Source organism: Lagopus muta, chromosome 8, assembly GCF_023343835.1.
Source record: "Lagopus muta isolate bLagMut1 chromosome 8, bLagMut1 primary, whole genome shotgun sequence".
Classification (NCBI taxonomy): Eukaryota; Metazoa; Chordata; class Aves; order Galliformes; family Phasianidae; genus Lagopus; species Lagopus muta.
In genome coordinates this window covers 17155309-17181981 of record NC_064440.1, presented here as the reverse complement: position 1 = coordinate 17181981, position 26673 = coordinate 17155309, and the positions used below count along the sequence as shown (strand labels likewise).

General features: G+C 38.9%; 1 protein-coding gene across 9 annotated transcripts in view; it reads right to left on the bottom strand.

Annotated features, from left to right (window-relative positions):
- CSRNP3 (cysteine and serine rich nuclear protein 3) overlaps window positions 1-26673 on the bottom strand; it is a 91215-nt gene that overhangs the window by 33055 nt on the left and 31487 nt on the right. For 5 of the 9 annotated variants that reach the window (XM_048952769.1, XM_048952768.1, XM_048952770.1 and 2 more), the window contains exon 3: window positions 997-1041. The exons of 1 other annotated variant lie outside the window; for it this stretch is intronic. In XM_048952769.1, coding sequence (XP_048808726.1) covers window positions 997-1041 — 45 coding nt within the window. Of the gene's footprint in view, window positions 1-996; window positions 1042-5141; window positions 5359-22199; window positions 22291-26673 lie in introns of those variants that run through there. 3 more of the 9 variants (XM_048952775.1, XM_048952776.1, XM_048952774.1) reach the window with 3 other exon arrangements.

Genomic DNA, 26673 nt, shown 5'->3' with positions numbered 1-26673 from the left:
AGACCTATTTTCTTAAGAAATTGGTCAAAACGATCAACTAAACAAAGATTTCAAAATTCCTGGACTTAGTGACCGCAGCCTCACTGAATGAGATGGCTGATTTTTATAGAGTGGCACAACGCACACAATCAGTGAACTGAAACACTTCCCTGTAAGCCAGCAATTTCAGTGACTGACAACCTCAAAAGGTAGGAGTTTTAAAGTGTGTACTCAATTACAGTCAATCTTATTATTAGTAATTTTGTATCTTTGGCCATCAAAAAACATGATGGTCCTTACTTGCATGAAACACTGCATTTCAACACAAGAGCACAGGAAGGAAATGTATAGTGCTACACAGAATAATATGTAAGGCTACAGACCACAATAAGGTTGATCTAAAATTAGATCCTAATTGTATTAAACTTGAATACCAACTTTCTTTGCTTTTCTGTAATACTGGCGAAAATCTGGAATCTATGGCTGAAGAGATTTGGAATCATAATAACAATGTCTAAAAATCCTATTCAGTTCATTCTATATCTCAAGGCTGAAAACTCTTCAGAAGGCTAACAGAAGACTTGCAGGTCTAGGAACATCTATGTGTCACCACACCAGCAATGAACAGAAACCAAGTTAGCCCACTGCCATGGTGCTGCCTGACTTGTAAGCACCTTACGACCACTCAGCAGCACAGCTGGGACAGAACTAATTATCTACCTCATGGTGTCCTGGAAAGCCCTGCTGTGAAGGTATGTGGCTTATACTCCATGTCCTATATACGCACACATATGTAAACATATATACATATATAAATTTAAATTTATAAATTTCATGATATTTTGCTTTATAAAATCTCTGATTATTCTGTATTTTCCAAAGGGATCTGACGCAAAAGTTGTAATATTCTGTGATTTTCGCTTTCTCATTTCATTATTAAAGATGCTTACTTAGAAATGTGAGTGGGTGAGAGGGCCACACTGGTGAGCAACTTAATGGAAAGCTACAAAGTCTTACCTCGAGCTGCTCTGAGCTGGGAAGGGTCCAACAAAGCCTCTGGACCTACAAGCAAAGCAAAGGGAACTCTGCAAGGTCTTGGGGTCCCACAAGAGTTGCACAGTTTCTGTCCCCACATTGTAACTGAATACACAAAGACAAAAATGTTAACTTGAGAATAGATCCACTCACTGAGTACTGCCACTGAACAGCAGCAGCAGCATGGAGCTCGGCACAGAGCTGTGTATCTTGATTCACAGCATAATGAAGAAAATGATTTACTTGTATCTATGCACAAAACTGATTTACCAGGACGAAGTAAAAGTGACACAACCCCAAACTCCTCTAACTTACCCTCAGGGGGCAGAATTCTGATGCAAGTTACCAGTACCATGGTGGCTCATTCACTCTGCAGCCTTACCCTACATAAAAGCAGCACTTGATAGTATTTTCACATGGAAACCCACGGACTACAGGGGATGGTGGAGCTGCAGCTGGTAAACATTTCAGTTCCTTTCCAAGTCCTTCAGAAGGTCTGCTGATTATCAGAAAACCCTAACACATGTGATCTCATGCATTTCAGTGTTAAGTTTTCAGAAAAATCCATGTTTGTGGTTTTGAATTTAAACATAAAAATCTGAAAACCACAAGTAGCTCCTCTTCCTTTTTCCTGATTTCGCGTTTAGACAACTTACTCCACCTAACTCCACCTAACTTTTATGCTGACACATTTCTTTTCCTCTTCCCATTTTCCCTATTTTGTTGTGAAAAGCAGAGATGAAATGATGGAGAACAGAGGTCTGAGAAATACAAACTTTCTGGGGGCTTGAGGGTAAGATCAGAAGAAAGATGGTAGTTGCAGAGAAATACACATAAAAACAATACACTTAAAAAGTTTTCCAGACTTCTGTTGGCAATTATTCATACCTACCACTTATCACAGGTTTCATTAGAAAATTGTATCCATACTTATGGTGAAATTAAAGCATTAATTAAACAGATCTGAGATAAACAGTAAGTAAATTTCTCTGGTTTGTGTGCATTTGCAGATGAGACCTATCTGCTGCTTTCACATAATTACAGGGGAAGGGATGGGATCTCAAGAGATCATCAAGTCTAACTCTCCAGCTAAAGCAGGCACCCCTACATTGCTTGGCTACATTCAATCCCCTTCTCAGTCAAAAAACCTACAAAATAGCAATGAAGCAAAAGTGATCAAAGCACACCACCAGGACTCCAAATGACGTCTACACTTTGAAGATGGTGTTTGGTGATACTTGACTGAGAAAATGCCACATTCATAAAACCTATTTTCTTTTTTTTTGGCATCCTTATTGGGTCAGAGCTAGGATGAAGATCCTAGCAGACAGACTACGTGTACATTCATACTTTAAGGGCTTTATTCATCCTGCAAAGGATTACACTTGCCTTGCTTCAACAAGACTTCCATCTGCTTGCTTGGGGGAAAAAAACCCTTAAAAAAAAAAAACACAACCAAACCTTAAAAACCCTGAACACGAGGTTCAGTTAGCAGAAGTATCTCTTAAGAGCAAGTTTGAGTTTTAAAGAGCTGAACCTCTTATCGCTGCTTTGGAAAAAATACTTAAGTTTCAGAATGAATTACCAAATATTCTCCATTACGTGTCCTACACCATGACTTAAACACCTCCAATTAATGCTAAACCTTATTATTACATCTCTAATTACATCTACTGAAATCAACATGTTTTTCAGCAAAAGTTCCTCTTTTCTATAAACAAGTTAGATCAAATATCTAAGACACTAAACAAGGTAAGTACTACACATGCTCTAAACTGAAACATTAAACACCAGATGTGGACTTCCCAGCTTTTGAATAAATCGGGAGCAGCAGAATCAATGCTGAATTTTAGCAATTCATGAGGGCAGAACCACGTTTCTATCTCTATAACACTGCATGCAAGAGGAAGACTTAGTTCTATTTATGATGCTTAAAGGAGATCAACATCCGGCATTCAGACTGTTTTTATAGACCATAGTTCTAATGGGATTCAAATCACAAAGCGTTTCAGAATTACCATAACTTGGCATCAGACCAGGACACCTGCTTGCTTCGGGAGGTTTTGGGATTTTTTCTTTAATGTTCTTTAAATAACTCAATACATGGAGCGCTTTAGAGCCTGAATGCCTGAACCACGAAGATTCTGTCCACAGGAAAACTGTCTTTTTGATCCTTTGTGCACGGATGGAAAAGGCAGGCCTGCGTCAGATCAGTGGTTCCTTCAGAGCAGTGAGGAGGCGGCTCCGATGGTCCTGCTGGTATTCAGCACTAGCTGTTAAGAGTTTCACTTACATACGTACTGACTGTAAGAACCTAACTGCCTCGTACATCTCAAAGCCCACCATAAAAGCAAACACAGCAATTATATAATTGCACGAGTATACATTACATTCTCCATTTAGTTCAGAGGAACAAGTTGAGTGTGTGTCACCGGGCTGGATACGCACACCACACGCAGCACTGTGCGAGCAGCTCGCTAAGCACACTGCGGGCTGATGGAAGGGCTACAAGGCAGCCACTGTATCACACCCTTTGTGATCTATTGTCTGCAGTATACAGCCTGTTTGCTGACAGATGCCGAGCTGTACAGTTTTTGATTCTGTATTAATTTGAACAGGAGAAACACAGTAACACAGCGATCGGCTGTGTTACTGTGTTTCTCCTAGCAGTACTTCAAAGCAGAGAACTTCGCATTTAAGAACACCAATTTTTTTTAAAGGAAAAGCACAGAAACTGCACGGCCCCTGCCAAGGAGTCACAGGCCCAGGCTCCCTCGGAGCAGCGCCCATCCCTCCGACAGGCGTCCGCAGCGCCGTTCGGGGCCGCCCGGCCACGCACAGGTAAGCTCCCGCCGCCCGCAGCCGCACCGCTCGGCACGGCCCCGCCCCCCGCTGCGGGGCACGCCGGGCTCAGCCCGCCGGGACGGCTGCAGCGCCCCCACCGGCGGCGGGTCCGGGCCCCCGCGGCAATGCCCGCCTCCCGGCGGGAGCCCGCCCGCCGCCGCGGTTTCCAGGGAGATACGCACGCCCCTGACCTCCCGCCTCCGCGACGGCAGAGCGGGCCTCCCGCTTCTTCTTCGCCTTTTTTAATTCAGTAGGGCCGCGACGTGGGGACGGAAACGACGGCCGCGATTCCTGCACAGGCGCGGGAACGCGGTGCGGCTGCGGCGGGCAAACGGCTACGGGTGAAGGCGCCGCTCGGTCGAAAGCCCGACCCGGCACGGCGGCGGCGCCCCGGCCTGGAAAGGATGCCCCGTGCCGCGTTCTGTTCCTCCGCTACCCCCTCTCCTCGCCGGGCGGCTCTGCCGAGGCCGGGTCCGGCTCTCCCAGGCGGCGCCGCAGCCTCACTCACCCGAGTGCTGCGGGTGCGCGGCCGTGGAGACAGATGTACGGGAGGGTTGCGCAGGACTTGTGCCCGGCAGGATAAGATGGAGATGTGGCACATCGGTGCTTCGCCTCACCGGATTTCAAAACGTATAAAACCGATGTACAGATACCTGAGTTACCGAGAGAGATGGATGTCTGCTTGAAAACGATAAGATGTATTCTGCCTTAAACAAGAGTGGAATAAACGCAGAAGGAGGCAGCGGATCGTCCCTGTGCACACACAGCTGTGTTAAAAATCATACGAAACACCACATCCAGATTTGTCTCAGAAAAAAAATGAAAGAAAAATCCCAAAGCAGTCCGATATGCTCCACCAACCATATGACCTCAGAGCAAACGTAAACACTACACATTTCCTACCGAGACAGAATTAGTCTTGAATGCCTAGCAAAATAATAGGCTGTTGTTATTAAATATTTTATGATATTGGTAAATGATCCATCCAGCATACATTTAATTTCACTTGCAACCCAGTTTTCATGCATAATTAAAGTTTGACTTGCATAGGAATAACACTAACAACGCTATTAGGGTGCATCTGGTCACCCAGCGCACACAATGTCTTGGAATCACACTGTGTGCAGCCTTCCCAGCCCGCCTCACCCGATGTAAGAAAATGCCTGGCTTCACTAAAAATAAGGAAATAGCAAAATCGCCACTTAGATTTTAAATACTGAAGGGTGTGAATAATCTGTAAAAAAAAAAAAAAAAACAAAAAAAAAACGAAAACAAAAACTGACCTGTTCAAATTGCTGTTTTTCCAATCCATGCACTGTTTTTATTAATTAGGAACCAACCCAGACCGACCGTCACTTTATAACGTCTGACATATTCCCTGTCCTCCCGGTGCAGCAGATCCTCCCGCGGCTCGCAGCCCCGCCGTGCCGGTACCATATGCTTTATTGTTCAGCGAGCAGCGCAGCGCCGCGCACAAAGCCCCATTACCTACTGCTGCCGGCGCCGTTCGCTCACTGAGGCTGCCTGTACGATCACATGGGAGCGCTGCCGGAGGAAGCCAGGCATGCCACTCATCTCACTGACTATGGATTTTTTTTTTTTCCACCTCCCTCCCCCCCATCAGCTGAAGTCTGCTATGAGGAAGGAATAACAAGTCCTGAAGCTTCTTTAGCTCGTGAAGGCAGCAGACGCCATGGAAAACCCCCTCAACTTTTTATTATTATTATTTGTAATTATTATTCCCTTTGTAACAAAAATTCAGGAAGACATTTGAAAGAGTTTTTAAGTCGTTTTTCCTTGCGAGCAGCAGTGAAAACCTTGCAGCGTCTGCAGTACTGCACACACACTGCCATTAATATTCTAAAGAAGTAATATTTTGCCAACACGTTTAATCTGCTGGTGTTTATCCTTTATGTGGAGGATGAACGTCTGAATGAAAAATTGTTCCTAAAAAGCAGCCCCTTGATTTCAATTTGTCTCATCCAAGGGCATTATCCTGCTATCTCTGATCATAAAATTAGCTTTGCTGGTTTCAGTGCGACCGTTCAGGTGAATAAGAATTGGCCATTTGAGCAAGGATTATTCCCAGAGCAGAATGACAAATTATACAGCGCAATGAAGTCTGATCCCTTCTGATATTGTGTGTGATGATGCTCAGGTTTGGGTTGGCTGGTTTTGTCTTTTTGTTGTCTTTTATTTTAGACAAATTTTAAATTGAAATAATATATTGCCTCAAAGCTTAGTATTTACCCGAGGGTTTTATACAGAACCAAGTGAATAAGTACATGCAAAATTACACAAGCATTTATATATAAAGAAAGTAATAAAGATTATTTTTTCCATCGATAACATCAAGGCTCCACAATCCACCACAGATTTTTTCAAGATAGCCTGATTCCTACCTCAGAATTATCAGAATATTCTAGTTTTAAATCTTAACAGAGAGCGAGGGACGACAAATGAACATCTCCATCCTGAAAAGCTGTGCTAAGCAAGTAATTAACCATAATAACAACACCGAAAAGATGCAGCTCCCCTATGAAATTGTGAATTATCTCTGGAACAATTCATAGCATTTTCAAAACATAAGCTGGCAAAAAGAAACTGTTTTCTCATTAACATTCCACAAATGGAATCCCAACTCCTCTTGAAAACCCCCCTCATTAGAATAAATGACAGCTTGTTGCACTTTGTTGGCTTTATTCTGGTACTATGGAAGTTTTGCTACTGATTTGCATGGAAGAAGGAACAAGCATGACAAACATTCACGTGCTTTACTGTCGTCATGCAAATCAATGACAAAACTCTCCAACTCTTTATTGTTCTCCTCATCATGTATTATTAAGGTGTTCTATCAGCTGATATGCAGTCTCTGTGATTGCACTGAATTATAAAAGACAGGAAGGACACAGAACTGCCTACTGCTCAATCCAGCGACGAAACCCTGCTAGAATCTCACATTCATTTTGTTAAATAAATAAAAAAAATTTCTATTATCAAGAATGTATGTATTTTAAAATGCCACCATTTTTCTCTGCCCAGAGACAACAACTGAGCAGATGGCTGGTGGCTGAGAACTCTCCACATCTCTTAAGCAGGAAACACTACACATAGACATTAATGAGAAGAAATGAAAGCAGGCTAGACGAGCTGCTAACGAACAGCTGGGTTAGCTGCAGCTATGCATATTTTTCCCCTGGCAATATCATTGATGATGTCACAAGGCTAGTGGAGGAAGACATAAACAAAAGGCAGGCATTTTGCTGCAGCAGCACTATGGGGGGGGGGGGGGGGGGAGGGGGGGCGGAGTGGGGGAGAAAAAGCAAATGCTTGGCAGATGGAAAGAACAAAAAGAACCGGTAAGGTAAAGGGTATTATTCCACATTTTCTGGGTGTTATTATATATACTAGGGAGCACTTTTCAAATCTTGAAAGGTAGAGGAAAACATATTCAAGAAGATACTGTTAAACCAGTTTGCAGGAATTAGCTGCTTCTGCAGGCAGACAATAGCAGCAAGCAGCTTTCATGCTGTATGAAAAACAGCCTCCGTTATTCAGCTCTTCAAGTTTGGGAGAGAAAAAAAAAACGCTTCAATCCTCCACAGTAAAATCTGGAATTTCCAAATTCTGACTTGACTTTTTTTAGGAACCTACATATATTCCACCCCATACTCTATTCTTACCGGTATATTAAATAGAAGCAGGTCCCTATCAGAACCTTCTTCTGCAATTTCACTGTACTATTATAGAAATGCCTTTAACCCCTGAGGAGTTAGAAATCACCCAAGAGTTTCAAAGCAGCAAGAACCCAGATCTCCCCTGCCACTTCACAAAAGGAAGATCTCCAAACACTTCCTGGTATCTCTCATACAGGACTTGTTGAATTTTCCCTATGAAGTCCTGTTCATCATAGGACTTTCACTGGGAAAATCCAACATCAACTCTCTTTGAAACAACAGTGGAAGTAAATGTGCAAATTCTCAGCAATCCTCCCACCCAAAGCCTCCCATGGGAGACAAGGGAGAAGCAAGGCTCCTAGTAAATCCACATGAAAAACAGAACCAAGAATCTGCTGACAAATTGTAAATACAGGTAAATTGTCTGCCAGATCCCACACAGCTCTGAAGGAAGACCAATTCAGAGGGAAATTTTTATGCTTTCCTCTTCCACTGAGGCTACAGCTAAAGGCAACTGTTGAAGTTTGGATGCTGAATCATCTCCACCATTATAAAAGAATGCATGAGTAAAGCCTGCTTTATTCTAGCTGGTATGCATTTAAACTTGAGTACTTTTACACAGATTATATGCACTAAAACATAGATCTTGCACAGATTTTTTTTTAAAAAGCACCACTTATCAGAAAACAGACTAAAATTTGATCTTCAGGTCATTCTCACCTTATACAATTACACTGTTTTGTACTGAGCCTAATTTGCTGTTCAGAATCTTATATCACAGTTTCATGATTCCAATATGAATTAAAACTATTATTGAGGCAGCACTGCTTAATCGCATGAGACAAAAAGGAGCCATTTGCACCTTGTGCCTTATTTTTCCAAAAGAGTACCTTAAAATAAAATGCAAGAGCACTGATTTCTCCAAGAAGACCGGAATGCTAGTTTCCACACTAGCTGAAAAAAGAGGGTTTTGATCATACTCTTTTTTGCAATTTAATGATAAATCTGAAGCCCAGAGTTTATCAGAAGTGTCCCACAGACCACCCATGCTTTACTCCAGCTCTCAAAAGTAGTATAGTTTGGAGGTCATGCCTTGTATTTTATCAGCACCAACAGTTCCAAATGCCTCACAGTTGACTTTTAGGTTTTGAAGTCAGAGGTTTGCGATCATTTCATCAGTAACATCTACAGATGTTGCGAATGCAACCTCCTCTAATTTGAGCTCACGATGAGGTATTGCTACAAATTTCCCATGGAACAATGCCATTCCAGTAGTTCTACAGAACTACTTTCTTTGACAGAAAATAGTGAAATATTAAAGCTCTTCATTTGAAGTTATTGTCAATACCACTGGGGTAGGATAATCTTAAATATTAATTCCACATACTTCTTTCCAGACCAAATATAACTTAATCAAATACCCTTTCTCTCCCTGGAATCCCTGTTTTTCTTTCTCTGGATGCATCACAGCTAAAGCTGAACTGTCTTCAAGCAGTTCCATATTAACCACTCAGTTCAAAATTCTGGGGCTTGTATGATTTCAATAGCATGTCTGAAGAACATATTTTGGATTCTTGAAGTACATAAATATGAAAAACTTAAATTACATTTTCTACAGAGAAGTATAACAATATTTTGAAATAGAGTCTAAAATTTGGGAAAATTGATAAATCTATTTGAAAACCTTTTACCTTTCAAAATCCAAATGATTTTGAAAGGTAAGGCAGCATTAAAAAAGATTATTACACCTGAAGGGCAGGCATTAGAAGCTGTTATGATTTCAGCCACCTTAGTTCAGAGTTACTCCAAAGAGTGACTCTACAGCATGTCAGTGTAAGACTGTCAGTGCCACCCTTCATTCTTACATCTGGCACATTTCTCATGTCAGTTTGAAGGGCAGTACATACAGTTTCCTTATTTTCTGACTTCTAAAGTTTCTTCACACCAAGAGCAACTTCCTAAATTACATGGTGCAAAGCAGCCACAGAGTAGCAATGATGCTCTTTATGTATTTCATGAGATATACAATATCCAACTTCTACCAATTATCTTCAAAGCAACCTCATTTTTACTGATACATTATTGGTATATCTTACAATATCTGAATCTTTTTAAGATTAAAAAAAAAAAAAAAAAAAAAATGTCTTAACCTCCATACTAGGCTGGTATCTCAGGGGAAAGCACACTTTCTTCCAGAAAGCAGCTGGATGGACTTGAGCAGTACTATGACTTAAGAGCTGCTGAGTTCAAACCAAAATAACTCCTGTAGTAAATAATTAGGGTTTCCTTCTCCTTTTGCAAACTTTCTGAAAACTGCTGGTTAACTATCAAAACAAAAGAATGCATTAACTCTGTGGCAGGTGAATTGTTATACTGAGATGTACAGCAAGCAGCAAAATAATCTCTTCATTGCTGTTACATTAGATTATGTGAATAATCAAAGCAATTAAATTAAGTGTTGCAGTAATGCTTGATACAGCCAGCATTAGCCTTATGCAAAGTCCAAAACACCAGCAGAAAACACACTTTCTCAAAAAAAAAAAAAAAAAGAAAAGAAAGAAAAAAACCCAGAAAGCAAGCTTTATACTGAAGAGCAAACTGCTTGTTTTCAAGTTAAAAAATAAAAATAAAAAAGTCTCAAAAAACCTAAATACTTTAAGAAGAGAGACTGCCTGTGCTGTCTTGTATGCATTTCATAAGCCAGCTTTGCTCCAGCTAGTTTCCATGACAGCTCAGACACAGCAACATGATCAGTGCCAGGGAGTAATTCAGAACTACACAGCTATGCTCGGTGCCATAAGATATTGCGAGACAAATGCAAGAATCAAAGGTGGTTTTTAGTTTTTAATTAACTGACATACTCTCTACTGCCTTTGCTTTTCTCCTGCCTGGCTGCTGAGCACACCTTTTCTCACAGTATCATTTTCCAGTTCAGAAATTTCACTTGGCTGTTGAACAGCAGAAAGATTAAAAATAAAAATTTAAAATAAAATCTGAAAAAGGAAATACCTGAAGCAAGCATGGTAGCTATTTTTTTTCTCTTTTTCTTTTCCTCTAAATAGAAGGTCACCGAGACAGAGGAGCTCAAAGCAAAAAAAAAAAAAAAAAAATCCAGTCAGGAGGAAGACCACCATCTTTCCTTACTGACTTACCATCAGTATCACCTCACAGAGCACTGCTGTAACCAGTAACATTGTCTCATCCCTCACTTCCACCATTTACTTAGTGAAGCATACAAACTGTTCAGATTTTACGAACAATTCAAGATTCATTCCACTAGAAGATGAATCTTTCATTGTTGTTTCTTCCCGACTACCATAGATACATGAATTTCAATTTGAGCAAAGACGGCGATAAAATATAATAGATCTGAACCACAATACAAACAAGCATTTTTTAACAAGTCGGCAGTAACTCACAAGGCATCACAACTTACAACACATTTTCACTTACAATAAAACACATAGTGAACTTTTATACCTATAGACCAGAACATAACTAAATTCTAAAATAAGGTGTCTCCACTGAATTTCTAAACATCAGTTTAGGATCTCATTCCAGAGGAAGCGACTTTGCTGCAAGACTTGTTCCTGCCTTTATACATCCCACATACCATCCTACATCTCATTTACAGTTTAAAATAACACTGAATTTTAGATTTAGAAACTCTTTGCTGTTTCAAGTAACCTTTAAAGTCTAGAAACCAATTCTCATGTAATAATTCTGTCCATAATGATTTCTCTTTGGCCAGCATTGATTTCTTTCCCTCATGTGTTTCCAGAGGAGCTTGAAAATATATTTTCTTTACTTCTTTGTTTGTGCACCAGCATCACTGATAGTATCAGCATTGCACTGGGAATTTTATTGCTCCTGTTGAGTTTTCTAAACCAAAAAGAGCACAACACATTTTTCCCCCATAAGTTCCATGACAGCAGACTACACGGAAAAAAAAAAACTAAGTGTATTTTGCAGAAGTATCCTCTCCTTATCCCTTGAAGACGTGGTAATGCTCTGACCTTCTCCAAAATCAATGTTAAAGAAAATCAGTGAAAAATCCTAACATATATTTAACATCCAAAATAAATTTCATAGCATATATACCAGATCTTAATCAAGTCAAAACCTGAACCGCTATGTTATTGCAGCAGACACTTTGCTATTTCTTTATAATATCTTGGGGATTACACTTTTGTGTGGAACTGTTCAACGTTGAAATAAAACTTAAAGTCATGTCCCTCCATTTCAGAACTAAGCTTTCCAAGAAAGAATGACTGCCATTTCCAACAATAAAAACACAGTATTTGACAATAAATATATTCAATAAAGAAAGACTTCCTGCAAGGTTTATATTCAAACAGTTTGAATAAGCTCATGAATTTATGACATGGACAAAAACTTGGGCTGTGTGGACCACTGACATTACCTGACAGGAAATTGCATCATTTAGCAGTTTTCAGTGTTGCAGAAAAGCACTGATTACTACCTCCAGTGTTATTTTTGGCATCCCTGTAGTGACCATGGTTTCTCCATCAACTTATCCTTCGGCCAGGCATTTGTAAGCATTAAGGATATTATCTCTGTCACAATATTTTCCTTTCTAGTAGCATACGGACACTGTTTGTTCCTGCTATAATAGATGGAAATAATACTCGTGTTGTCAAATATTTAGAAAGAGTCCAGTCAGCTTGTCTGTTTTGACCCAGGTTACAGCAAAGGTGCAAGCTGACAGCACCAGCTGTCATTTGATGTTAATAGACTTCTACCGGATAAACAGCTCTGAGCCTGTTGAGAAACTAACCAGTTTTGTGACTGAAAAGTATAAAGTCGAGGTCCTTGGCTGTCTTGTTCTATAGCTTCAGGTAGGCAAATTTCACTGACACTACTATAGTTCTGGCTGTGTCCGAGAAACCATTTTCATTCTACTCTAAGTCTACTGTTGCTAACGGTTACATGTGTCACCAGGATACAGGATTCTTAACACAGACTTCTTAACACAGACTTCCACCATTTCAGATTTCAAGAAGCATAAGCATTTGCCAGGGCCACTGCTCTATTCTTCCACAGCAAAAGACAACTTCACTGCCCTAGATGTCTTGGAATGAGATACAGCAGTGGCACCATTTACACGCAGGAATTTTTTTTCATATAATTTACAGTGGCAACGAGTTCACAACTGTGCATCCTGCAGTTTTCTTATTATCTCCAGTGCCTAGACAATTTCTGAGTGGTCATATTTAGCTTGTAGAAGACTTAAAAGGGCAGGTGGTACTTACTCTTTGCTGATCCTACTATTCTTTCACCATGCTTGCAGACAACCTGAAAAACTACATTGGACCAAACCCAGATCAATAATTACTCGCCTTTTGATGACAGCCAGGCTGACAAGCCATGAAATAGGCAAATTTTGAAGAGAAAAGCAGTATCTCCAAGTAGACAACTGAGATGACTAAGAAAACTGGACCCTCTGAGAACACAAGAGAGAGATCATACACTGTCTTTTTTTTCCTAACTGCAGAAGTTCGTCTCACTAAAGTAGTATTACTTTCTCCACAAACCTTACCCTGATAGCTATCTCTAGATTATCATACTGCAATAAGAATAGCACTAACAGATTCCAAAGAGGTCTCTGCCTTAAAAGATATATATTTTTAATGTCAAACAAGAGACAAAGGTACATTCAGAGAGCTAGGAGCGCAGAGAAAACAGAGATGTCACTTGTTATCCCATAAAAGTTGTTATCACATAACAGACTGAGAAGAACTTGCTTCTGTATCAAGAAACAGAAGCAAATAGTATACCTTTAGAACAGTAAAAAAAAAAAGAAAAAGCATGCTGCTAAAGGGGATACAAAGAGATGCATCAAACAGGTCAGGGAGACACTGCCTTTAAAGCAGCGCTGATATACACAAGAACACATTAAGAATAAGATTTGTTAAGGCTAGGATTTTGTGGTATTTGAGATTGGAAATACTAAAAAGTTTGTTTCACAGTTCTTAGAGTAGCATCTTAGAGGATATGCATAAGAAAAACTGCTCAATGGAAAAATGATTTTACAGTAAAAAGCTGAGAGGGATACACCTATATGTTCACTGCACACTTTTATGAGATTAAATGAAAAAGGTTGCCAAAAATATAAATGTACAGAAAGGTATGGGATGGGGAAAGAAAAAATGAATTGCCAATGGAAAAATAAATTCAATAGCATTTAGGAGAACCATGTCTGGGAAAACGCACAGACAAAGCAACGTTTCGGAGGATGAAATACAGTAAATTCCTGAAGGTGGTTTGTGAAAGATGAGGTCAGAATGTTTATTCTGATAATGTAGCAAATGCATTTGTATCTAGAATATATGTAAATAAGGCACATAGGTTCTAAGGTAATTGAATGACAAAGTAAATGATTGAACACCAAAAACACGATGTTGTGACACCAACAGTCAAAATTTGCTAGGAATATATTTCTAGCCTTTATAAAAATAACAACAACAAAAGATCAATTAATTTGCATCCCAAATCTTCAGCAGAGACAAAATTCACAAAGTGAAATGTGCACTGAGCAAGAACTGGAAGACAGGAAAGGTAACTACATAAAATCAGAAAATTTGTGAAGAAAGGACCAATGACCCCAGACTATTGTGAAGGGGGAAGCAGTGGGGGGTGGGGGGGAGGGAGCTTAAAAAAAAAAAAAAAAAAAAAAAAAAAAAAGAAACCCACAACAACAAACCAACAAGATACTAGTCTACAGATACAGGCTGACAGCTGAATCACATCTAGCCTGAACAGGGACTGGAATGAAAATTCCTGCCTCTCCACACATCTGGTGTTTTGTTCATTCCCAGCATACAAACAAGGTACCCAGGTGGCTCTGCTGTGGGTAGCACTAGAACACTCTATCCAGCACCCAGTCAACCAAGCCAAAGCCAAAGCTTCAGACAACAAATACAGACACTCACAGGCTCAAGTATACTTTAAAAGTCAAATATGATAATTTTTACTAAGCAGTGAGTAACCAGTGAGAACTCTGAAGCCAAAGCCCGATAACATATAATTCTGCAGTATGTATAAAAAAATGCAACAAATAGCACACATTCCTAAAACAAGAGCAATTGCAAATAAACGACCAAGCACTTAGGAATTGTCAGGTAACTGTTATTTTTTTCCTTATAAATGTGTCACTAGTGTTTTAATGCCAAATTTGAACTCTTCTTTGGCTTGTAAGAATTGACATCATGGGACTGGCTGCAAACAACTGAGATTAGTTTCCAAAACCAGTTCAAACTCCAAAAGCTTTTTCTGGTGAGTAACTTTATGAGACCTTGAGCAATTTAATTATCCCATGCCTTGCTTCTCCATTAAAGAAAAAAAGCAATCAAATACCTTATTGTTACTTATCCCACAGTTGCGCTCTTAGTGATAAAAAGAACAAAGTATGTGCGACACCGCCAGCTGGAGAGGACCTGCCCAATCATTTGGAAAATTATTTTCCAAAACTGTTAGTAACAAAAAAAAGTTATAATGGCAAATGGAAATTAAGAAAATTTAAGTCTCATATGAACTTCACATTTCTGTCCAAGTAACAGCAGTAGGTGGATGGGAAAGTACTATTTCTTCTGATATCCTATCACTTGAACTTACAAAAAAGTCCCTCAGATAGGAAAAGTTTAAACAAGCTAGCATTATTTTCGTATACACAAAGCAGTTAAAAGCCATTTATTCCTCCTCTCAGAGATAATCCCTGCTAATTGCTCTAGTCATGGAAATGAATTCTGTGGGAAAGGATAATGAAGAATACTTGTCAAATTGGTAATGTCATTATTTCACTGCACAATCCAAACAGTATAATCTGACCCATTCCCAGCATGCTGAGTATCAGCCTACAGAAAAAGACCCATGCGTAAGCCATTCTGACCTTTCCTGATAGTTTCTTCTGACCTTTCTGACTTCATTAGACTGCTGTGTAGAAAAGCCTAAATAAAGAAATAAGGGAGCTGTTGGATACTCTTGATGGATTAGAAATAACAAGAATGCGTCTAGGTCTTTAGTTACAAACCAGACCACTGAATTTCAATGTTTTTCAAGGAATCAAAATGACAATACGGATGATGATGAAGAAATAGGGAGAAACAGTGTTAATATTTAAAAATGAATAATAATTTTTAAATTGTTCATCAGCATCCTTAACCATTTATTCTGACGCAATGTTATAGGGTCGGGTTTTTAAGTTTCTGACTCAGTGAGAACAGATATTAAAAAACAATGGTCCCAGCACAGTTATTCTCATTAAGTAAGAATGTAACTTCAGCATCATGCTGAAAGAAGGCCTTAGTCTCTTCTGGACAGATCTGTTTAATTAATCTCTCAAATTCCCAAAGCAGGGAAACTCTAGAGCCTAGCATACAGGACTCTGAAATCCTTGCATCACATTTCAGCCACTACATCACATAACCAACACTATGTGTATCTTAACAGACAAAAGGATACAGATGCTATGAAAGTGCTAATTCATTAAATAATGCGGTTTCTTCAGTGGAACTACTCACAATTCTCACACTGGTTCCAAGACCTGAAGTAGAAAATTCCAACGTTTTTATAACTTGCTTAATAGGAAGTATCAAATACATAAATTATTTTTGCTCACTAAATATGGAGTTTTGCCTTTCGTTTTTCTTTTTTTTTGCTAGTATTAATACCTGCACAAAACTCTCAGAAAGGAAACCACAGCTCCACAGCAGAAAACCCTCATATTGTGAGAGAAATCCTGCAGTAGTTACTCTCTATGTTGGAAGATGGGGCACAAGCCTTTTTGTCTCTTACTTCTAACTTCTAGGGAGAAAAGTAATATAAGAGAATTTACAGTCAGACACACATTTCAAGTTCCCTTTTAACGTAACTTCTGATTAAAACCTATCTTGTACTGAACCACTGGAAGATTTTTAGTATAAGATTTTTTTTCTTTATATGCTTAGCTGCTCCTAAAATCACGACAGTGGCAGATAGGCTGACCTTACTCAAGGAGTTCAGGCTTTATCATGGTACCCATTAAAATGCAGCCAATGTAATATAAAATTAAATTATGCCCATTTTAAAGAAAAAACTAGCTCATTAGTTTCTGAAGTATCAGCTGTGAGACAGCTGCTCAATTGTCCTGAAGTTTTATAGATCCTGGCATGGGAAAACTGTTACATTTGTGATAGCAGAGATCATTTCCTTCAGCAGCTTACAGCATTCGGTAAAGCTTTGTGTGTGATACATTTCTCCTAGGCTAATCAAACTTACCCCACTAGCACCAAGCCTGCACTATCAGAAAAGAACATTTGCAGTAACTCTCATGCCATTTTCTAGTGCAGAAAACAGCCACTGGCTCTAGATACATAACACAGCATAAGCTGTTAAAGGACACAAACGTTAAAAACAACTGAGTCAGGTTTCTTCTACACGTTGTACAGTTGCTCCATCCAGGCAGCTGTTCCAGCACAATTAGATCAGTCTTTCTGAACTCCACAACCCCTAGTTAAGACAACAGTGCACATATGTACACCTTCCATCTTCATCTGTATGCAGCCCTTGCTCAATTATTTCAGAAGTCATAGATGGTTTGGGGTCTTTTTACTCCTCTGTTATTAGCCAGGGATTGTCACATAGAGACAGTGGATAGGAACCTAGTATTTGGACATGAAAAGTCAAAAGCAGAACTGTTACTACATTATAACTCTTTCTTACATACAACAGAAATAAAGCCTGTTTGGTAAAAAATTGGCATCTTGTTGGTATGCAGAAATTTCTATCAATTGTCTGTACGTAACTGAAAGAAATTCAGATCTGGTAACATATAGAGTGAAGAAACCACTCCAGAAAGAGGCAAAGGGCTCCACTTGATGCATCAGGGTGTATACTTTTAATTTACTTGCACTTTTCAGGCTTTTGACCAATTGATGACCAATTCACGCTTCTGAGGAGGGCTGACCCGCAGGGAGAAATTAAATGGAGGCTTCTGACACTGACTGGGAAGAACGTACATGGGGTGCCAACAAAGCATGAGAAAGACAGGCTACTGCCTGGGGGAGGTGGCACAGAAGCAACAAGACGCCTGAGGTAGCAGGTGTAATGTGTTGTGAAACAAGTGCAAGATAAGCACTTCTAAAGCTGTGCTGAATTAACTGGCTAACACAAAAGCCTGGACATAACTTCTCATCAATAATTCTGTGCAGATCCATCTCTATCAAAGGTTACATTGTGAATCTTCCCAGCTTTTCTATGCCTTATAATTGGTTTATTCCTGTGAGTTAGACACAAAAAGTCAAGCTACCATTTAAAAAAACACATAGAATAAACTTCCCCTACACAAAAGGAACGGCAAAGAGAAAACATTCCAAGAGGACTGTTAAGATGAATAGGATAACTACTCTGTTATCATATTATTTATTTACGCTATTATCTCATGTATTAAGTTATTTACGTTATTTATTAAACAAAGCTTGGAAAACTTGGGAACTACAGGCTAGCCAGTCTCATCTCTGTGCCTGGCAAGACTGTGGAGCAGATCCTTCTAAAAGACCTACACTAAGACACACGGAAAATAAAGACGAGGTGACTGGTGGTAACCAACATGGCTTCACCAAGGGCAAGTCATGCCTGACAAATTTGGTGGCCATTCATGATGTCAGCGGATACAGGAAGAGCAATTGACCTCATCTACTGGACTTGTGCAGTTTGGCACTGTCTCACATGACATCCTGGTCACCAAATTGGAGAAAAAATATATATGACGGACAGACCATTCACTGGATAAGGAATTGGCTGGATGGTCACACTCAGAGAGTTGCGGCCAATGGCTCAATGTCCAAGCTGAGACCAGTAATGAGTGGTGTTTCTAAGGGATCAGTGTTGGGACTGGTGTTATTTAACATCTTTGTAGGCGACATGGACAGTGGGATTGAGAGTATCCTCAGCACATTTGCAACACCAAGCAAAGTGGTGCAGTTGACACACTAGAGGGAAGTGATGCTAACCGGAGGGACCAGGACAGGCTTCAGAGGTGGGCCCATGCCAACCTCCTGAAATTCAACAAGGCCAGGTGCAAGGTTCTGCCCCTGCGCTGTGGCAATCCCTAGCACAGATACAGGTTTGGTGGAGAATGGCTTGAGAGCAGCCCTGAGGAGAAGTATTTGGGAGTGTCAGTTGTTGAAAGATTTAACATGAGCCAGCAATGTCCTCAGCACAGAAGGCCAACTGTATCCTGGGTTGCATCAAGAGAAGTATGAACAGCAAGTCAAGGGAGGCGACTCTGCCCCTCTACTCTGCTCTCATCAGACCCCACTGTATGCAGGAGTACTGCACACAGTTCTGGAGCCCCAAAATAAAAAGGGCATGGAGTTGTTTGAACAGATCCAGACAAGGGCCACAGAGATGATCAGAGGGCTGAAGCACTCTCCTACAAAAACAGGCTGAAAGAACTGGGGCTCTTCAGCCTGGAGAAGAGAAGGACTTTGAGCAAACTGGTCTAAAAGGAGGTATATCCCCCCTGTAGCAGGGGGGTTGAAAATAGGTCTTAAAAGTCCTTTCCAACCCAGACCATTCTATGTTTCTAAAAGGAACCCCACCCTTTCAGGGGCTTAGAACTAACTGCAAACATATTCTAAATCCCATAAAAATGAAGACTTTTGTTTAAATACATTATTTGGTCTGCAAATTATTTACTGTTTAATGTGGAAATAAATACACTAAATGAACTGCTAAGGTATTTTATCCCCAAAGCAACACAAGAGGAAAGAATTTATGTATTTGCCTAAGAGAAAATCCCTCCTTGCAAGGAAGAGCAGATGAAGCTGTTTGACTGAGAAGGCAGCAAAGGGAAGGAATGCCCCTTTGGACACACAGATCTGCTCTACCTGAACAACAGTGACCCTAACTGCTCCTGGTACCCAGGTAAATGTGCACTTCGAGAAGGTTTAAGAGAAAAACAAGAGGGGGAAAGCTGTGCTCTTATCTGAATATTTTTTCATCACAATGAACGAAAATACCAACTCCTATAGTAAAACACAGCTACCAACAATCAGGCATGAGACTGCAGACAGCTGCAAGAATTGGGTGCTTCTCTGGGGAGGCAACTTAAAGTCCTTTTCTTTATCTATAGATTTGATAGTGAGTGAAAGGCTGTACAACAGCAGATAAAAATCCTTCTTCTCTGTAAATGTTTAGCAGATGACACCTGAAGTTTAACTGCAGGACCTTATTTTCTATGTAAAATGGCAGCACTGGGCCTACCTATCATCTACAACTGCATTTCATCAACAATTCCACTGTCTGTGTTTGGCCCAGATTGCTTTGCAGAATGCTTTTTATCCTTTTATCAACAAAAACTAAAATACAGTAAGCAAATTTAGGTCAGAAACTGAAATCACCCACAGGTTAGGGCAAGTACTTCAAGTATACTAAGGTAAGACTAGTTCCTCAACAACAACTTTAAAACATCTTTGAGCTCAAAAATAATACTCTTACTAAGAAGATACTGAACAATAAGACACAATGCAGTTCTACAGAAATACTGAACAACAAGCCTTCATGCTATTAAAAAGCATTAAGGCTAGAACTTCTACATCATGTACTTAAGAAATCCCAACTTTTTTTTCTTTTGAAATCAACATTTAATATCGATTTTATTCACATTACATAGAATTATGTTCTAATTCTTGACAGAAGGTCAGTTTATCCACTACAAATATGGAAAAATATGCAGAAGACAGCCCTCTTTTTCACTGAAGCTGTATTAGACTACTGGTATTCAAATAAATATTCAGGTATCCAATATGGTTGCCTAAAGCATTTTAATACAGCATGAGAGATAGAAAACAAGAATGAACATCATAGCACTCAGAGCACTCTGATGTTACACTCTGAATGAATGATTCAGAAGATTCTACGTGTTCGCACACCTATTAATTGTCAAGCTTCCTTAAAGGATTTTTCTTGCTAATAAGCCCTATCTAAGCCTCCTCTGATCTCTAAAACCCATTAAGAGTTAATGAAGTCATGAAAAAATTCACCAGAACCCTGAGAAACAGCCTCAAAAGTTTTTTCTTCAAAAATGACCACGTAATTAAGCCTTAAGCTGCAAGGTTTGTACACTGTAATTCAAATAAATCTGAAGTTGTTCTTATACTGCAACACAAACATACCACTCTTTTGCCCCACGTTTTTACGTATGTATCCCGTCTGTCTAGAGAAGGGCACATATTAACAGTGCCCTTACCCAGTTTGATGTGTAAAATATTTGGTACTTGAAAACTACTCACAAATGCCCTCTCTGATGCAGCCAAAGGAATACTGGTCTATTTCCTTTCCAAATCCCATTTTTAGTTGCACCCACCAGTGGAACAGTGGTAGCAGTAAGGCTCATTTGGTAAGTTTTCCTGCAGAGTTCACCAACTTACTGACTTAATGGAGCACTCCTAAAGTCATCAGGGCTGTTTTCTGTTGTGTTTGCTTAATTTTTTTTAATTATAATTCCAACTTCTGGCACACTAAGCACTCAAATGAGAGGAGTTCTCTTCTTTACACAATATCACTAGAGCAAAAGAAAATAACTCAACAGATAATTAGAAATCAGACTACATAATCTAAGGCACCAACTACTGAAAAAAAGTTAAGTCTCAGCTGTCTTTGTTAATGTGCAATAAGGATAATCTAGGAAAGGTAAAAAGAAATAATATAAGTTCATTTGACTCTGACCACGAAAACAACCAACAGGAGAAAGGAATAAGTGTGGTCATGGAACACTGCCCATGTGCGCAGCTCCACATGCTACAGAGCCGTACATAAGCAGAATACTACTACATTTAGATCTATGGTTGTTCACAAGAGGACAGTTTTAGTATCTGCTTTAATTTTCTGGTTTCAGACATTTCAGGATAAGAGTCAACTACACTCATGCTTTCCAGTTTTTCCTTCATTAATATGTGCAGCATTTAAAAATAACAGTCTAACAACAAACATGTGAAAGAAAAACTGTACATGTTTTCAAGGATCACAGCAAAACTTACAGCAAATTATGAACATGGTATCTAAGAGATAGCTTTTATTTTCCTTTATTTATCAAGCATTTTAATTACTGTGTGGTGAAGCTCTTATTATAGCACACAGATTACACACAAGCTCTTTGAACACATTTACTACGTTAGCTGGATAGCTCTTTGCATTTGAATAAATCATATACATTACTTCCAGTCTTAGGAAAAAAAAAATTGAATTGTGTTGTTATAAATTAAAATACAAGCTTTGAAGGCACCTCTTCAGACAACTTAGTGTTTTCCAGAATATTAAGCAGCTTATATTTTTACAAGCAAGTAAGAAAAGATGCAACAGTTAATTCATTTACATAGGCAAGAAGTTATGAACATTTCTCCTGTGAAATCTAATTACATTGGAAGCTGTTGATGTATAATAATCTAAAAGCTTTTAGCATGAATTTTAAGCCATTTTAAGCAAAGCTGCAGCTGGAAATTAGAATGTTTTCCCCAATGCTCTTCTAAAATTGCAGATAAAAATCTCTGCAGAGATGTAAAATATAACACCATGTTCTGCACCATCAAATGGTACCAAATTGAAATTGGGTCTGCATAACTGCATAGACAGATGCATGAGAATAACTGCTACCATACCACTGACCTTGTGATCTCAAAGAAGGGCAGATTCTCTCAGGAGATTTTTAGACCTCTGAAATCATGTTTTCAGTCTGTAGACATTTTCTTAATCTGTCCTTAAAAAAATGAAATTCATGTCTCATTACTGTTAAAATGATATCAACAAACATAAAATTTCTATCAAATTATTAGTGATGCCTTACACAAACTCACAGAATAAACAGCAAATTCAGTTTGTAAAAAAAAACAAAAAAACAAAAAAAACATGAGGAAATAGATTTCAGAAGAGCATGTTATTTGTGTGTATAAACCATTTAAAAAAAAAAAAAAAAGTCACTTCACAAAAATATCTAAGATTGACCTGAATTACTGACTGTCTTCTATACTGTAATTCAGAAGGAGGAGATGTGACTCGTTAATTTAAATGAACATGCAATCTTTGAGCACACAGCCAGTATGCATGTTGTGGTTCTGGTACACACTGGCCACTTCTGCTAGCAAAGTGACACAACAGGAAGCCTGCACATCAAGAAGTCTGTCACTGAACAAAACAAGATTCAGGAACAGCAAGGACAATTAAACATTAGTGTTGCTTACCAAGGCAGGTGACAGACTTGCCATCTGTTGAAGCACTTAAAGCAAGGTTTCTTATATTTCTAAAATATATTTTTGAATATAAGTTTTGGAAAAAAAATCTCCACTTGATCTATAGTGTACACTTGGGCATGTGGCTATGGTAAAGGGAGAAAAAGGAAACGAGCACAAGCTGGTGACAATTCCAGCTCTGCAATTACAGGTACATGCATCACTTTTTATTTTGTCCCATAAAACTTGTGATTCTGCTTGAAAAAAAAAACAAACAAACAAAACTTCATAATCATATTTTGGTTCATTTTAACTTGCAAAAGATTAGACTGGAATAGTCATTTCAACATTTCCAAATGCAGAACCTGCTTATGTGGTTTGAATGATCACTTCTCACCTTCTTCTGCGGCACGGAAAAAATGAGCACAGGAAAAACAGGCTCATGGTCATAAGTAACACAGAGGCACTTCAAATATGCCTGGAAGGTATTTTGTGTTCATAGGTGGTTCATAGCAGCGTGATCATAAAAAAAGATATGTACAGATTCTAGACAAACCTCTGGCAATTTCCATCTCTTTCTACAGCACTGGGAATGTTCTTCTAGCTGTGACTCTCTGGGCATTCAGCTCCTAATGTTTTATTTACTATGACCTCAAGCTTTAGTAGTGTAACAACTGATACTTCTCTATTTACAGCATGCTTAAGATTTTTTTAGGATCAAACTAATTTGGAAAATAAGTTTTTTCATCATGATAGAAGAATTTCAGGTGATAATTTAAGTCTGCTTCATTCAGGCAAACTAAATCAACCCTCAAAAGCACTAAGAAGTGCTTTACACTTCTTAGCGCCTTACTAAGTTTTACACAAACTGATTGATATTTCATGCCAATACTGTTACTGCCTTGATCGCAATGTAAGGAAATGGATACAGTGCACACAACTCAAGCTTTTTAGAGCAACAAAGTTTTGGTTTGCAAAACCAGCAAAGTTTTTTTTTTTGTGGTACACAAACAAATGAGCCAGTAGCTAATCCACTAATCCATCACTGAAGTGATGGAGAGCAGCAAGCTTCACAGAACAGATCACACTGAGCAGACTGTGCGAACTTCAGAGCAATAAAAAGAGTAACCAAAGATGCACAGGCAGAGAGAGAAAGGGATAGGTAGGGAGGAAATCAAAAGGCAGTTCCAATATCAGCTGCCAAATGAATATGACATTGTGCGTGCGAACAGCTCAACACTGCGCGCTGCCAGTGGGACAGCAGAGACTGCAAATACAGGTAGGTAGGGATCTGTATAGTCCTACCTCACCCTCTACTAAGTCAGCGTTTTAGCTTTTCCATTACGTCATTAGACATGACAAAGGTGACAATTTCTACTAATTTTAAATAGTGCTGTAAAAATGAAACGATGACTCTGCTCCAAGGTTTTCATCAACTTTGATAGTATTATATGAGCAAAGTAATGTGCAAAAAATGAAAACAAGTAAGAGTTGATAAGCGTGCTTCATTTAAAAAAAGAAAATTATCATATAACTTTTTCACTTTTTTGGTAAAATGTAGGTCACCTACAGTTTCCATAGTAACCACTGCTGCACTGTAGCTCCACAGTTGACCACTGCCTATGGCTGCTTCCTTTGCTAGCAGGTGAACCTACACCTCTGTTAAAAGGAGAAAAAGCTAACCTAAGCGCTTGGAATTGCCCTTAATTTACTTGCAAACACAACTCCTGCTCCAACATTTTCAAAAGTTTTTCCTAAAGTCCTTCAATAGATAAGCTACTTTGCAAGCCAGCTGGAAACACACACAAATATTTTTTGTAAACTTGTAAAATTAATTGTCTGCATTTTTGGGAATTCAAGCTTGGCGCATACAATGAGTAGCCTTTTAATATTGTCAATTAATTTATCTCCTTAACACTGAACATCAGAAATACAGAAAGCTCAAAGTGGACACATGCTAGCTGAAGCTGTCTTTGTTAAGAGTGCAGCGAGTTCCGTGATGCTGTACGTAACAAGTGGGACTTAATGGGTTGGAATATGATAATCTTGCACCCAATCACACAGCAAAACCCAGTAATATAACAGAAATAGAAACATGGATAAGAAAGGTTGAGGCCTCATTTGGGGAAACATAGCACAATTTTCAGTCAATCTGATGGTGAAAATCCTTTTCTCACCACTATTACCAGAACTGGTGATGAATTCTTTATAATACGAAGACTCCATGCTACACAAAGACACTAACTGGCTATTATAGTGAACGGGGAAATAGCAGGATAAACCAACGTCCTCAGCCAACCACAAGCTGTTTCCCTCTTTAAAACAGAGCCATTTTGTTATTATGAGGGTTCAAATGGAACTTGTTACAGAACACCATCATAATTGTCAAAGGTATTATGAAAAGTCTGAAACAAGCTTTGAAGTCAGGATACTACCCACACACAAATGTAGTGGGGTAGTACTGGTAGTCTTACATGCAGTTAGAACACCGAAACCGTTACATACTCAGTAAACAGATGAATGACAAAATCAATAGTGTTGAATAGCATAGAGGAGACTGTGATATTTTGCCAGTTTCAGAAGTTACTCAAATACTACACTTAATAGAATTACATGCACTTCAAAGATGAACAGAATAGCATCTTAACACATGCCAACTTCAGCAGTTTAGCAAAAAAAAAACCAGTCTCTTTAGTGGCCACTGCTAGAAAAGCAAATCACTGACTTGCAGAACGTACCCTTGAAAGACAGTGCAGCTAATGAAGAACCATGTTCTGAACTGTTTCTTGCAGTTGTGATAAGCCATAATTGAGAATAAGCCTTTCATTATTATTATTATTATTATTTTTAATATCTCTATTCAAAGAAAATATATGTTTAAAAAAAAAATGAAGAAATCTTCTGGAAGTTTGTATGACACCATTTTTACAGATCTGCCTTGTAGTTTGTTCCTCTCATCGTGCATAAAGTACTGGTATACTTTCCTTCTTGACATACTGGACTCCCCTACACCTGCTTTTGACCAGTCACAAAGCTCTCCTCTAGCAAAATAGTCCAACTGAAAACAATGAATTAACTCCCGAGTCTCTGGAGGTACTCAGCATCCTCACAATTTATTCATATTTCCCAGGCTAAAATGATGTATTCCGTACACAAACTATGTAATTTGTTTAAAGCACTCATTCTGACCATCTTTAAAGGCTGGTATTAAAAGCTCTAAACCAGTACAGAATGCAGAACTTATACTAAATGTATGAAATGAAAAATGACAGTAGATTAAAAAAAGAAAAAAAAAAAGGGGGGGGGGGGGGGAAGATATTATAGGAGTCTTTCTGAAGCTTTATTTGCTTTGCAAGAACACAAAGAAAATCCAAGAGAAGCTTCCAAAGGACCACTGGGACTCTTGGTAGGAATAAAAGCTGGCACTAGGACAGAGCTGTCTTGAAAAAGAAAGCATAAAGAAAATTTTTCAGACAAAAATGAAACTATTAGAAGTTATAAACCAGTAACAGAAAAATCCTTTTTCCTTCTTTTATGATTTGATTCATCAGTAATTTCTCTGCAGAATCTAACGTAACAGTATCAGACCACCCAAGCTTTCACTAGAATCCAAATGTCATAAACTTTCCTCATGTCTGAGAAGCAGAACAGCTACAGTTAGCACTCAATCTAAGTTACTTACCTCTAGGAAACACATTGTAAAATTCTGTATTATTTGTCAAAGACCATGGAAAAAGCCTGCACTAAAATAAAGCCCATTCACACGTTAACCTCATGGCTTCTCCAGGAAAGAATGCTGAGTAAGACTAGCTCAAATCCAAGCTTGAAATTAACTGAAAGGAAGTACCAACTTTAAAGACTGGGGGTTTAAGAACGTTCATCCTTATCAAGAAAGTCACAGTCATCATGATTTA